We start from the raw sequence: 16156 nt of genomic DNA on the forward strand, positions 1-16156 counted from the left end.
GGCGAAGAACGAGAAGTCACTTGCGGCTGATAGATGGGGAGCTCCTCCGAGCGTGCCCTGTCTTCCGATGCTGAAGCCACATGCAACACCACCGGTCCCAGTATCGGGATCGAAGATTTGATTCCTCCAGTGAGGACAGCTGGTCGGTCCGCCAATACCGAGGCAGCCATTCTGAGAAACCTTTTTAGCTGTAAGGCTTCCAAAGAACAGAGAGCCAAATCCCACAGGGTCACGCACAAGCGAGAGGCCCTATTACATCAAGCCTGCTTAATAAACTTCTGGCAATGCGAGCAGGTTTCAACTACGTGGGACTCTGCTAAGCATAAGAGGCACTTCGAGTGCGTATTGGGGGAGGGGAGCTTAGCTCCACAATTAACACACTTCTTAAAGTTTTTTGTGCCCGGCATGCACGCCGAAGGCCAGCCAGCCACCCAGCTCCGTCTCAGCCGGGAATGGAGCTCGAGGGAAGAACAGAGGAAATAAAATGCAATGCACAGAAAAAACGCCACCGCATGAAAGAAAATAGACTTAAAGAATGAAGAAACAGGAGAAAAACCAACCAGGATAGGCTTAATCTAACAGATTGTGGAGCTGAAAGACTCACGATGTTCGCTGAAGCGCGGACAAAGAAAGACTGAGGGGATGAGGAGTGGTGCAGCCGTATATAGTGGCTGGGGGTGGGGTTACCACCTAAAGCAGGAGAAATCGAGCTTGTTAGATTCTGACGTGGTCTTGCGCAGGCGCATAGCCCATTTGTGTAGGAGACCACATCGAAAAACCAGACCTATCCAGATAATATTTATCTGCGACAGGGTTCACAACAGAGAAGTCCATCCATCTTTAAAACCCTATCCAAACCAAGTTATACTGATATATTTTGTTTGACTACAACTCAAACAACTTTCTCAACTTTCATTAACTTCACAAAGATGAGGGTCTTGCCACTTTTATATATACTGGACTAGTATCATCTGATTCTACTACAGAATAAAGACAAAATGGCAGGGATCCATCTAGTGTGTTCATCACTGCAACAGGCTTCCTTTCAGGCTGTTAGTGCAGACTTGACCTTATCGTAAAAGACAATGTAGCTGCCTACACCTTCTCAATTCCAGCAATGCTAACTGTCATACTCCAGGAAGTATCTCTCATCTTTTCATGAATATGTGGAATTTATGCACCCTACCACACTTCATCAGTTATTAATAACAAAACATAAGAGACTGTAGAACAGCAGGTCTAGGCTTACATAGCCTTGAAAACAATGGGTACTGGAGATCGGTTTAGGAAGTACTGTGTTTTCCTATGGATTCAATTCAAACACTACATTTCCTCACCAAAATAAGTACTCTCATGGAGGACCTCCAAACAGGAGGAAAAAGGATATGCAGTCCAGCTGACTGAAGCAGTTATTCTCATGTTTTAGAGATAAAAATGTAAAGTTGTGCCCTCAAGTTGGTGTCAACTCCTGGAGACCAGAGATCCGTGTGGTTTTCTTTGGTAGAATACAGGATTAATTTACCATTGCCTCCTCCCGCGCAGTGTGAGATGATGCCTTTCCGCACCTTCCTATATCGCTGCTGTCCAATATAGGTGGGAAACATACCAGCAGAGATTCGAACCAACAACCTCTTGCTCGCTAGGCAAGTCATTCCCCTGCTGTGCCATTAGGTGGCTTGTTTTAGAGATAAGGCAGCAAATATTCTGCCATGTACTATAGTGTCTCAAAACTATAGAAGGAGAGAAGGAAAACATTTTGGAAATGCCTCCAAAGTACTGCTACAGATGTCTGAATAATTCTACAATATAACTATGTCCCCCACAAAGAAAGTAACCAAAAAAGAAGTCTGAGAATTCTGATAAGGCCAGTTTATCTTGAAGTTCTCATCCAATCTCCTGGTAGGTTTATGTTTAAAAATTCAATTAGATTTTTCATTTTCTCTTTCTAGTAATTTTTCAAATGGGAAGGGGAGGAGAAACACACATTATTTTGCAGTCTAAGCAGTAAAAACATCTATCTCATTTTCCTTACTATTCTATGCATATTATTAAGAGATATAAATATATAAAACAACATCAATGAATTAAGAAAGCTCTAGGGTACTGAACATTTTTATGCACTGAAAAATGTTCTTCCACATTATATTGACAAAAAATTTCTACTATTCTCTTCTTGTTACATTAATTACATTTTCAATAGCTAGATCTTGTCACATCCCCCCCCTCCCCCCGCCCCGCATGACTACCTCACAGCATTAGGGCAATCAAAGTAAGCAAAATCACAGTGATTACCTTCCTTCAGAATTTTTTAATGAATCTAATTCTAACTACATCTTCATGTTTCCCTGCCCTCCCAAAGGCAGGGAACCTTCTACCATCTTAAGTTTAACTACACAGGGCCTAAGCAAGTTTTAGGTGCTTACTAATTTTTTTTAATATATCTATCTATCTATCTATCTATCTATCTGCTAATTGATCAGGTAGAACAACACAATCCATGATATAGACAATGGATTTTTTAAAATGTTTTTACTTTTCTCCGTGACTCTTCTGAAATAGCAGAAAAGGGTTTTCAGTTTCTCAGGCTTCCTTGGTGAACGTCCTTCAAACAACCTAAGGAAAGTAAGAGTGGTGGTGACTGAAGGAAAATCAGTGAGTATAGCAATCATTCAATTAGTTGTAGCAACAAATTCAAATATAAACATTAAGGCAGCAAATGTGAGTCAAAGTGAATTAATGTGAGTCCAGTATTGGTGCTGAACATTAGCCATGGCTTATTCAGCCATGAATGTGACCAGAGCTTGCACATCCCTTCCTCTTACTCCAAACCTTACCTCCTCAGCTTTATTAGTGAACTGTGATATCAATATTTAACACAATTCATAGCTCAGTGCTGCACTTTAACTGTGGTTTACAAATCACAATTAAACTAGCATTGGAAATCAGAGTAAAATCCTGGTGTTAAATGCTGGTTGGATCATGGTTTATAAACCACAGAGAGCACAGTTCTGGATCCGGATGAGCCACAAAGCTATGCTTTAAAACAACCTATGTCATCAGTGTACAGGAGTGGAGAGAGTAAAAGGGAGGGAAGGAGGAACATGCAAGCTCAGTTGGCATTTATAACAACAGTATAAACTGTGGTTTATTTGGTCATCTGAACCCAATCACAGTCTTTTTGATAATGCTGTCATTTACAGCATATTTATATACCACTGTTCAACAAAAGTTGCCAAAGCGGTAAAGAAAGAAAGAAAGAAAGAAAAAGAAAGAAAGAAAGAAAGAAAGAAAGAAGGTCCCCTGTCCCCAAAGGGCTCATAATCTAAAAAAAAAAAGAAACATAGATAGGCACCAGCAACAGCCACTGGAGGGAAGCTGTGATGGGGATGGATAAGGCCCGTTGCTCTCTTCCTGCTAAACAAAGAGAATCGCCACTTTTAAAAGGTGCCTCTTTGCTCAGTTAGCAGGGGATAAATGTTCATAAATTATAACGTTTATGAACATGTTATAAAATATCTGATGGAAAGACAAAAGAAATGTAAGCTTACTAGTCTTGGACAAGTTCTAATTCCTAGATGCCACTTCCCGAAGTGAGAGAACCAATAGCAATAGCACTTACATTTATATACCGCTCTATAGCCGGAGCTCTCTAAGCGGTTTACAATGATTGAGCATATTGCCCCCAACATTCTGGGTACTCATTTTACTGACCTCGGAAGGATGGAAGGCTGAGTCAACCTTGAGCCCCTGGTCAGGATCGAACTTGTAACCTTCTGGTTACAGGGCGGCAGTTTTACCACTGCGCCACCAGGGGCTCTCTCAGTAAATTAAATCCTGTGAATCAGGAAAATCTGTAATTGTCCTATTCATGAAAGAGCTACAGTTTCATACAAATTAGCTCTTCAGCTATTAACACTGCTCATGTGAGCAGACCACTTGTGTGGTTAGCCAGCTGCAGTGGCATGTCAACTGGCTTTAGTGGTAAACAACTCAGAATCTAATTTTAGACTATCTCAAGAGCTCTGTAGACACCCTCAAGACAAATTACTTTTAGCAATGTACACCTCAATGGCTATGTTACAAAGGAAGAACAGATAGTATTTTAGACATTTCAGTGCACAAAACATGCAGGGAATGTTTCCCCTTTTCTTTTCTTCAGTGCATTTTAAAGCTTTAGAAAAACCCTGCTCTAAAAGTACCTAGTGTTTCTTTAAAAGAAATCCTATCCTTTTATGAGTCAAAATAATAGACATCTTCTGAATAGAGTCATTAAGACAGCACATACTTTAACAAAAAATACTGTTCCCCCCTCCCCACTTTTTACTGTGTCATCTACCTTCCAGCAATCTATGTTTGTATTGCTTAATTTGATTTTATACAAAATGAAACAGCATCTCAATGGATAACACATAATGCAATTTGCCTAGAGGGAAGAACTGTAGGGACTTCAGAAACAGAATGCCTCTTGTGGCATGTTCACTAAAAGATCTGAGATATGGTAAAAGACCTTTGGGAATACAATCTCATTTTAAAAACTATTCTTGAATTACTGAAATATTAGGAATGACAAGTGATGTAATACCATCCATCTAATTCTATTTGGTAGAAAAGCAGACCAGTTTTTATGCATATAGGTAAGCGTGCATGCATGTGTGCGTGTTTGCGCGTGTGCGTGTTTGCGTGCGTGCACACACACACACACACACACACTCTTCAGGTCAAGTTAATTTTCTAGCACTGGAATAGGTTTAGTTAACTTTTAACGTTTAGAAGATTAGACTTACATAAAACTACATGGTGGGGGGAATGTTTGTTCAATAAACATTTCCAAGCAAAATTATTTATTTATTTATTAGATTTCTATACCGCCCTTCCAAAAATGGCTCAGAGCAGTTTACACAGAGAAATAATAAATACATGGGATGGATCCCTGTCCCCAAAGGGCTCACAGTCTAAAAAGAAACATAAGATAGACACCAGCAACAGTCACTGGAGGTACTGTGCTGGGGGTGGATGGGGCCAGTTACTCTCCCCCTGCTAAATAAAGAGAATCACCACATTAAGAGGTGCCTCTTTGCCAAGTTAGCAGTTCAGCTTGTATCTCTTTGGAAGTTGTCCCTGGCTTTTTGTCTACCATTCTCACTATCCTTCTGCCTATTCTGGGGTTGATTTTCCTCTTGCGGCCGCATCCAGGGAGGTTGGCTACAGTCCCATGGACCTTGAACTGCTTAATAATATTTGCAACTGTTGTCACAGGAACATCCAACTGCTTGGAGATGGTCTTATAGCCTTTGCCTTTAACATCTATAATTTTATTTCTTATCTCCTCAGACAACTCTCTCCTTTGCTTTCTCTGGTCCATGCTCATTGTGGGACACAGGATGATACCAACCAGCAGAGTGACCACTTTTCTCCATTTAAATAGGCTAAATGACTGATTGCACGATTGGAGACATGTGTGATACTAATGAAAGAAAATAGTTAATTTGAAAAACTGCTCTAATCCAATTATTTATGATCTTTTCTAGGGGTACCAACAAATGTGTCCAGACCACTTTAGCATATCTTTGTGGAATAAGCAATACTTTATCTCTTTTCACACTTGCTGTGCTTTACTCAATGACATATCAAAGGCATGCAGGTATACATGGGACAATCATTTTTCAGGAGGCATAAAACACTTTTTCAATGAGCTGTAAGGGTACCAACAAATTTCTCCACTTGTGTAAATCCACACAAAGACAGATACCACCATCCTTCTTTGAAACCCATTCTGAAGACTCTACTCCAGGGCCGCTCAACTTCGGCCCTCCTGCAGATGTTGGTCTACAACCCCTATAAACCCTGGCTACTGGCTGCTGGGGATTATGGGAGTTGTAGTCCAAAAACAGCGGGGGGGGGGCAGAGTTGAGCAGGCCTGCTCTACTTCTTCAATAATATCATTTGCCATCATTTCCTTAAGTTCCTCTGATACTGCTTCTCTAAGCATAAGTGGTAATCGTCATAGTTTCTGGTGTATAAGTACCACATTCTGTTTCATTTTGAGTTTCTGAATAAACCCCTTAGCACAACCCACTCCACTCTGATGCTGCTCCTCCCCTATAGCTGCGACAGGTATGTCTATTGCAACAGTTTTTAACTGTGGAGGCACTACCTTTCCATCTATTGCTCACAAATTTAATGCAGCAAATATCTCTCTCCCAAGAATAGGAATACCACAAGAAGCAATATAAAACTCTACCACACTGACTTAATTTGGATGTTACCCAGTCTACACACCTCAATTTTGTTCTGCATATATCATATAGATAAGGCCTTTTCACATCAGGCTGTGGGGGCACTTATGCAAAAGCATAATGCAACATACAGATGGTGGCGGGGGGTGGATGGGCAATCCTGATTTCAGCACTAGCTACAATGAAGACAAGCTTTTTTAAAAATGCCATAAAAATGATAAGCAAAAAATTAAATAAACTAATCTCAGATATTAATAGACTTCTGCTGAAACTTCTAACAGACTTTTAGTGCTGCTCAGACGTGGGTTTAATAGTAAAGTCTCAGCTGGGACAACCAAAGCCTGTACAAAAGGGCGTAGAGCATCTGCACCTCTAGTTCGCTGCTGCTGTCGTCCCCCCCACCGCTGCTGCCATTGTACACCGCTGCTGCTGTTGTGCATACGCACACACAAAACAAAATGCAAAATGAGTAACACTTACATTGTTACGGGGGGGGGGATATATATATATATATATAATACAAAGATCAACAAATTTTAAAGAAGGTTGAGCAAGAGCATGACAGTCAAACTGAATGCCAGTGTGTGTTTCCTACCACTAACTGGGCAAAGAGGCACTTTTCAAAATGGTGATTCTCTTTATATGTAGCAGAGAGTGACAGAGAGTAACTGTCCTTATTAAGCCTCAGTACAACATTCCTCCAGTGGCTGTTGCTGGTGCCAGCCTTGGGTTTCTTTTACAACAACAACAAAATATTTATATACCGCTTTTCAACATAAGTTTACAAAGCGGTTTTACAGAGAATAATAAATAAATAAATAAATAAATAAATAAATAGATAGATAAATAAATAAATAAATATGGCTCCCTATCAGAGTTGCCAGAACCTAAAGGGTATACTCGTGGGTCAAATGGGCCGTAAGCCAGAATGTGGCTTTTAAAAAAGCCAAATCTGGCCATCTAGCTCCCTATCCCCAAAGGGCTCACAATCTAGAAAGAAACATAAGACAGACACTAGCAACAGTCACTTGAGGTACTGTGCTGGGGATGGATAGGGCCAGTTACTCTCCCGCTGCTCGATAAAGAGAATCAATCACCACATTAAAATGGTGCCTCTTTGCCCAATTAGCAGGGGTGGAGAGTAAGCCTCTTTTAAGATTGTGAGCCTCTGAAACAGGAAACCACGTTCTTATTCTTTTTCTACATAAACTGCTTTGAAAATGGATGATGATGATTTATTTCACCATCCCAACTGCACCGCATCCCAACAAAGCAATGTCATTATTAGAATTCAGATGGTTAGTTCACTAATGCAAGAATCCAACTGAAAAACTCATTTTTTTTAATTTATCAAATTACAGAGCAGTGCAAATGCAAGCCTGGCTTTACAATGTAGTAATTGGTAAATTACTTGCAAGTGCATATTTCTCTCCAGTAAGCCACTTTTGCCTACTGCAAGATGTTCTGCCACATGGCTACTTCAATTAAGTCAAGAGAGACAGATGCTGAACTTTTATATGCCTAACCACTGCCACTATCCACAATGTATCTTTGACGTACTAGCCTTCAAATAAATGCAGCAGCAATATTAATCAAATTGAAGATCTTATTTAAGCATTCTCAAGTAACACTGAGAAAGAGATAGAAGACAATGCCAGAGATCTGAAGTCAATATTAGAAATAGAATAAGGAATGCCCAGTTATTGGCATCAGCTTCCAGCCAAAATTTGTAATACTCTGAGATATAATCTGAATCAAATAGTGAATGATTTAAGAGAAATAAATAATCATTCACTTTGCACACAACAGGAGAAAAAGATTGTACTTATGTCCAGTTTCCTACTCTTCAGCTCCATCACAAAACAGTATGATCATATCTGATCATTCGCAGCAGTCTTGTGAGCAGCAGAGGGTTCCAAAGGATGGGCCCCTGTGGTTACTTCCAGATTTAATAACCCATGAAACTTAGAGGAAAGTTGCATGGGTTATTAAATCTGAAAGTAACCACAAGGGCCCATCCTAAGTTCATTAAGACTACCCCACAACCTCAATTTCTAAATACAAAATTATTATAGTCACAGATCATCAAAACTGCTGATATATATGGTAAAGTTACAGTCAGCAGATTTCCTCTACTCCAATCCTCACTGCATTCACAAAGACTTTAGCAAAGGTAATTCAGTGTATATAGTTTTTGATCAAGTCCCTGCTTTCTATTAAGACTCTTAATCAGCATGAACACACTTCTTAGACAGAATTCTCACAACTCGCCTTTAAGAGTTTAAAAGCTATCTTTTTCACTCATTAGGAATTTGTTCAACTTAAAGTGCCTCAAGCTGTTCAGTGGGCATATGCACAGCATTAGCTATCCCCGGTTCAGTTATGCTCATATTTTTACCCATGAATCTCTGAGAGACTATTTAAGGTTGTTAAAAAAAAATTATATGGAAATTGTCTGCATATTAGTGGGGGGTGGGATGAACCAGTTTCCAAAAGATACAACAAAAGTCTGAAAATATTTTCTATACAAAGACAAAATTGTTCATTTAGACATTTTCTTATAATGCTCAGTTTGCTAAATATTCCCTTGTTTTGTGGCTGAACCACAGGGCTTGAAAGAAAAGTACTTATATTTGCATTGTTTGTATTTCTGACAGTAAAATGATTTTAACAGCCATTTTTCAACTACAAAATAATAGCACTTTTAACTTTTCCTTCCTAAGATTTAAGTACTGCTTTTGATATCTAGCAGTGAATTAGAATCAATTAAGAATAGAACGGATGTTTACAGATTTTATTTATTTGGTAAATGTATAGGCCATTCTTCAGTACTATTTCCAGGGGAGCAAACAATTCAAGTTAAATAAAATAAATATTAAAAAATCCAGAAAAACACCAATACAAAACCATAAAAAGCAGCAGCCATAGAATCAATAGTATCCATAAAATCCAACAAAGCCATAAAACCACAAACTAAAACTAGATGCAGAACATGTTGGAAATACCTAGGCAAAAGTTATTTATTTATATATGCCTGATGTGTGTGTCTCTAGGCAGTGTACACAATTTAACACACAACATAAAACAGAGTAAAAATAATTTCACAGAATAAAAAGTTAATTTCATGGACATAAAAAGCAAACAGTTTAAAGTTAATTTCAGTTAAAAACCTGAGAAGACAGGTGTGTTGAGGGTCTTCCTAAAAACAAAAGGAGACAGAGATGCTCTTATTTTGATAGGGAGCATATTCCAAAGCCCTGGGGCAGCCACAGAAATTCTGATCCTAATTTGCCACCAAATAAGCCAGCAGCAACTGTAACTGGACCTCAATAGATGATCTTAATAGACAACAGGGTTCATGACAAAGAAGGTGCTCCCTTAAGTACCCTGGACCCATAGTGTGATCCAATTCAGCTTATATACGAGTGGAGTGGCCAAGGAAGTGCAGCATGGATATGCTGGACTTCTAAAGAGGAAACTTCTCAAAAATGAGGGAACTGGTAAAAAGGAAGGTGAAAGAGACAGTCTGGAGGGTCAAATCACTCCAGAAAGCATGTAACTTTTTAAAAACCACAATATGAGAAGCTCAGTTGGGATGTATACTAAAAAGGAGTTAAAATGGCCCACCTTTTGCAAGACATTAAACACAGCCATTAAACAAGCCTAGACATAGCTAGTCAATTATTTCCTGCTAGGTGTTATAAAGGATGAGCATTAAGCAAAGAAGGAGTAAACTACATCTGACCAAACACTTTATCCATATTCTTAGGCAATTGAAATTCATTTTGCAAAATGTGATCAGACCATATAACTAGATACTTCCTTGGGCTATAGTGCAGAATTAGAAGCATCCAGATCAGGTAGATGTGAGCAACTGTATCCTCAAAGTGCTTGGCAAGTAAGTCACAGCAAGCAACAAGGAGTACCTTTGCATTACCCTGAGGGCCAAGCTGGAGTAGGCCTTGAGCCACTTGAGTCAAACTCTCACCTGTTCATTTGCCATGAGTTTTCTACCACTTGTGTTCTAGACATCTCCCCAACTGCTTAATCGTTTCCAGCTCCTCGGTGAACCAAGAGGCCAAATAGGCTCTAATCAGTGGGAAAGGCTGCTCAGGAATGATAATGCAATCTCCATATATTGCAGAATAACCAGGGGTTTTGACAGGAGCCCAGCCATCCCAACTGAAAACTCCTTGAGAGCTCTCAGGAATCCATCTGAATCTACTCTGGTGGCAGATTTTCCTACCAGGTTCCCTACTCCTACACAGAGAAATGGTCACTGAAACTCTGAACCTCACCAGAAAGTGATCTGACCGTGACAAAGGAATTAATGAAAAATTCCCCATTCTCTCATCACCATCTTCCTGTCAAACTGGTAACTGATGAAGTTGGTGTTCTGTCATATGTGTGACTGATGATGTGTTGCAACAGCCTCATGGTTGCCATGACAGTGATGAAGTCCTGAGCCACTTCTGGACAAGGGAACCTTGGCACAGATGTTGAGGTCCCCTAGAACCACACACCTGGGAGTCTTAATTCTATGTCTGAGACTCTTCATCAGTTTAAAGATGGAGACTGTTACTGAGCAAGGAGGTAGGTACAGTACAGAATCCTCCATTTGTCTCTGTTGCTCAGAATTATGTACAAACACTCAGAATCCAGACTCACTCAAACAGGAACTCTAGAGAACGAGATGGAATCCCTAAAGATCACAGCAAACCCTCTAGTCTATGTGGGTGCTGCACTGAGAAACCAAGCAGGAACAACTGAGAGATATCAGCTCTGTCCACTTGCCCACCCAGATCTTAATAGTACATGCCACACTGACCTGTAAATTACTTTAATTAAAAAATTGGGGGGGGGGGCAGGGGGGGAACTTCCCATTATTCAAATGGAAGTTATGCTTTCTGATGAGAAAGTCTCAAAGCAGCTTTAAACAATGTCACACACAAAGCACTGCAGAAAACAAACACTTGGTTGCGGCTGCAAGTCTTCTCAAGTTAATTAAGTAAACGAGCTTCAGTTTCTCTATTTACATAGAAAGTAGCTTAGAGGTTTTGGATTCCCATGGCTTCATACTTAAGGAACACACCTCAACCATTTAACCTCACAGGCAATATCTTTTCATATTTATTGCTGACAGCCAACTATCAGGTGTAACACCATTTCCACACAATAAAAATAAATGCTGTTTATTTCAGCTAAAAGACGGTTCTTTTATCACTTTTATGCAACGCCCCCACTTTTTCCCTGATGTACATGAGCCCACACAACACATTGAGGCTCATATATGCATGCGCTCAGCATGCAAATACACCATTAGAAAGCAGCCTTCCTCACCTGTGGATTTCAAATGACTATTGGCAAATAGCCTGTCCTGCTGCATGTGGGCATGTGCATCAATGTATGATAAGGGCTCACATGCATGCAAAATCAAAGCAGCATGTGGCAAATGCATTTAAGAATCCATCCTACATACTTGGACATTTATGTTTTGAATGGCATAAAACAAGCAGTCAACATAATGTCTATTAAAACAAAGCAAAAGCCGAACTTCAAAGCCTGCTTTCGCGATTATAAAATTATCGCCTTCTTTCCCACAAGTACCATCCTCACCATCATTGCACAAACCTATGTACAAAAATCTCAGCTCTTGAGACAGAAAACGTTTACACAGATGCATGTCAGAAAGAGCCTACTGCAGAGATCCTACATACACTAATTTTGTCTGAGATCCAGTCTAAGTGGGAGCAAGCACACAACTCATACCAAAGAGGAAGACTCAACACCCAACTCAGCCCAGGGCCAGGCATTCAGATTGCAAGTGAAACCCTTAAATCCTCTCCACTGCTTACACGCCATCCCCACACTTCCATGACTAAAAGAGAAGATGCACTTGGAGGCCTGCACTGCTAGAGCATAAAACTTTAAGTCAGGGACCTGCTCTTTAAAAACCTTGCCAGCTCAGAGCTGAGAGGTGGGCCTTAGGTGGTCAGCCTGCTGGTTCTAATACAGCACTTGATTAGCAGATACTAGGCCCATCTAGGTCAGACTAACTCTAGGAGCATTCTCATTTCCTGCAGAGCCTAACTCTGCCCAGGTACTGCCTGGACCAGAACAGGGCCCTGAGTTAGCCTAGTAAAGCAGACGTAGCAACAAGTCTTGTAGCAGTGGGGAGGGGGGGATTAAAATATACTGTTGCTTGAGCTTTTGTAGCTTTTACAGCCTACCTATCAGATGCATCTTGCTTCCATAGACTACATTTCATGCCACAATAAATATTATAGAGAACCACATAACACTGTCAGTTTTACTTTCAAATTGTGATTAACCCATTCATGCCTGAGGAAAGGGATGGATGGGATAGTCAAGTTTAATCAAGTTTTAAGTCTATCTACTAAACTATACTTTCTCATAAAACATCCAGGTGTTCAAAACTGACTCCTGTACAAGGTAACCAGAGCCAGTTTCCATAGACATAATCTGGAGCCCTATTCCCTAATCAGATTATTTCAAATAGATACTCCACAGAGAATACTCATTGTTATCAAATTGATGTTTATGGTAAGAGAAAATTACATTACAGACAAATCAGATTTCCATTCCCCTGTATAAACAGAATATGCAGCATAATCATTTCCTTTCTTAAAGCTATTCCATAAAGGCACATATATTTTAACTAGTGTACATGTTCCCTACCTTCAATTTTAAAAAATCACGAGGAAGATGTGGCACTAAAATGATGTCAGAAATTACAATAATATTGTACAATAATATTTGTGTGCTAGTTTTTAAAAGGAAAAGTACTCTATTTTAAGCATTATCTTTGTATACAGATTTGTATTCCGAGTTGTTTTCCAAGAAAAGTGAATGTAACTTTATGTAAGTGAAAAATGATTGGGCTCAGACAGGGGGTCTTCATACAAGAGTGGATAGTTTTGGTCCTTTGTAAATGGAAGAGTAGGGGTTGCAGAAAGAGAAGCATTTCAAATACTTAGCTACATGCTGAGTGCAGGTATGTTCTTCTATAACCAAACTTCCCTTAGTCTAGAGCCTGTAAGTAAAGTGTGCTGTCGAGCCGATTTCAACTCCTGGCGCCAACAGAGCCCTGTGACTTTCTTTGGTAGAATACAGTGTGTGGCGGGGGGGGGGGGCGGTTACCAATGCCTCCTCCTGTGCAGTATGAGATGATGCCTTTCTGCATCTTCCTATATTGCTGCTGCCTGATATAGGTATTTTCCATAGTCTGGGAAACATACCAGCGGGGATTCAACCTTCTGCTTATTAATCAAGCACTTCCCCACTGCGTCACTTAAGGTGACGCTCTAGAGCCTGTAGCTGTGACTAAAGAAATTCAAATGCTCCATCTTTCCTATCATAAAGGCATGTCCATATGCTTTTCTTTCTGCTCACATGCACACACGGCCGTTCCACACAACCACATTAAGCAGGTCTTGGAAGGCAGGTAACAGGAAGGCACAAACACATTCAACCAAGACCTGCACCAACTACACTGAGCTTCCAGACCCCTATAAGGAGTTGATTTTTAGTTCCCTGAAAGCCCTCCATGACTTGAGACGGATATCTGCAAGAGCGCTTCTCCCGGTGTAAGCCCACTCACCTCAAGGTCACATTTGACAGCCCTCTTCAAGTAAGTTACGTTGTAGACAGTTAAAAGGGAGCAACACTTCTTTAGTGGTTGCCCACTGAGAATACCTCCCCCCAAAGGATTCATCAATGTTTCTCTTATTTTTCCCCAACTCGTCTGCAAGACCCATTTATTTTGTAAGGCTTTTTGTTAGATGAAGGAAGGAAAGCGCCTTAGTTTCTGTTTTTGCTGCTGTTTAGGTTGTGGTTTTATTTTATTCATGCTATGGAGTAATTGTGGTAACGGATGTTATGAATTGCCTTGAATAACTGAAAAGGGTGGGGGTGGGGTGTCCATGCCAGAGACTCATTCCTGTATCATACTTCGCAAAGAGTCTACAAGTCGGGATTTTTTTTTTTAAAAAAAATGTTCTCCACTAAGTAGTCTAATTTGAAGTTAGACTAATGATTCCTTTTAAAACAGAGTTCTTTAACATACACAAAACAGGCTAACCACTTAAGTTCCCAAAACATTGCAAGCAAAATATTTTCTACCTGACATATCATAGTATGTCTTTTAAAAGACTATCAGGACTCATCTTTAAGTGTACAAAGGATAGATTTAATCACACCCATCAGGTTTGTTTGTTTTTTACACTACTTACTGGCCTTTTAAATTTCAGGAAGAACTACATTAGAAAAGTTGCATGGAAACATTGTGGAATATGTACTTACTACTGAATGAAATCTAAGTGGGATTGGCAACAGAGGCCAGAGGAACAAGTAAAGATGGAATGACATTACAAAAATAGCCTGATTCTAAGCATGTTTGCCCAGAAACATGCTTATTCCCAAACCAAATGATAATCCATTGAAATGCAACACAAGACAACTTCCAGACAAGCAGTGTGTCTTACAAAGCAGACAAACCTACCTAATACATGTAAGCAAAATAGCCCATGTTCCAATACGTATTTATGTAGTAAGGTTTTCCAGCAATCCTGTCAACTGAGTGCTTTAAAAACTTCTAATAGCTTGCTGTCATCAGCACACAAGGGTGCCAAACAATGGTGTACTTGAGAAGGTTTAAGGGAAATAAAATACATTGTCTTCTCAACCTTTTGTACCAAGCGTCTCTTGTTTTGATAAACAGATTGATGGCCTTGTCAAATCTCAAGTTGGCAAACACAGAGCTTTTATAAAATATGTTCATATTGAACGTGTCATCTCATTTTATTACCTAAAATGGTTAAAGCTCTACACCATTTTAAAAGGATGTTTTCTGGGGAGAAACTTTAAGAGTATGAGAAAGGTGCTAAGTCTCAGTGTTCAATTATATTTTGCAAAAGAGTGCAAGTGCAATGGGCATCTCACACATACTTTTACTTGAGTGCTTACATGTGGCAGTTTACTGAAATCCTAGATTCTAAGAATAGAAAGAAACTCCTGACATTTTCTCTGCAGAGATGTACACTTGCACTATTTTGGATGGCGACCTAGCAGAGATGGACCAATATGTCTTTGGCTTTTAAAAATAATTTAATTTAATTTTTTGTTTTGTTTTTGGAGAATTCTCTGTAACTGCTACCTGCAGAAAACTATGTTATATATTTATTTCCCATCTTTCAACACGAGTGCTCTCAAGGTTGCTCACAAGATTTAAAAATCCAGCACACCGCAAGAGAAAAAACAGATAAAACAGTCAACAGTGGTTTAGAAGGCCTGGAAAAATAAAAAGGTATTTGCCTGACACTGGAATTATATCAGAGTAGGTTCCAGGTAAGCCTCTCCAAGGAGAGTGTTCCATAGAAGGGGAACAACAGCTGAACTGGCCGTCTCCCCAGTTGTCACCCTTGGAAAGCAGGGGCATCTGGAGAACTTCTCACAACCACCACTGTTTTGGCCACTGGCCGTAAATAAAGTATCTATCTACAACCACCACAGTGCCTGAGCTAGAGATGCTCTTCGGACTCCATCACAGCTTTTAGAAAGCTTGTTAAAACTCGGCTTTTTACCCAGGCTTTTACATAATCGTTTTTACTGCTGCTTCTGTGTATTTTTACCTGTTGTATTGTTTTTATGCCTGTTTTTTATATGTTTTTATATTTTTTAGCTTGATCTTTTTATTGCCTTTTTATTGAATGTTTTAACTTTTGTAAACCGCCTTGGGGTTGTCTTTTAACGAAAGGCGGTATATAAATGCAACAATAAATAAATAAATAAATAAAATGTGCAAACTGGTTCGGGGTTAGGTTCAGGGGTTCGATGGTTCAGGGTCAAACCGAAACCCACCCCGCTCCCCACGTGGGTCCATCCGGACTGGGACCACCACC

The 16156-nt window shown here is 39.8% G+C and overlaps 1 protein-coding gene across 2 annotated transcripts in view; it reads right to left on the reverse strand.

Moving 5' to 3' along the window:
* Nucleotides 1-16156, reverse strand: part of PARG (poly(ADP-ribose) glycohydrolase) — a 137222-nt gene that overhangs the window by 48556 nt on the left and 72510 nt on the right. For both annotated transcript variants that reach the window (XM_053310873.1, XM_053310872.1), the window contains one exon: nucleotides 2534-2613. In XM_053310873.1, the coding sequence (XP_053166848.1) occupies nucleotides 2534-2613 (80 nt within the window). The remainder of the gene's footprint in view (nucleotides 1-2533; nucleotides 2614-16156) is intronic.

Source organism: Hemicordylus capensis, chromosome 3 (assembly GCF_027244095.1).
Source record: "Hemicordylus capensis ecotype Gifberg chromosome 3, rHemCap1.1.pri, whole genome shotgun sequence".
NCBI classification, from domain to species: Eukaryota; Metazoa; Chordata; class Lepidosauria; order Squamata; family Cordylidae; genus Hemicordylus; species Hemicordylus capensis.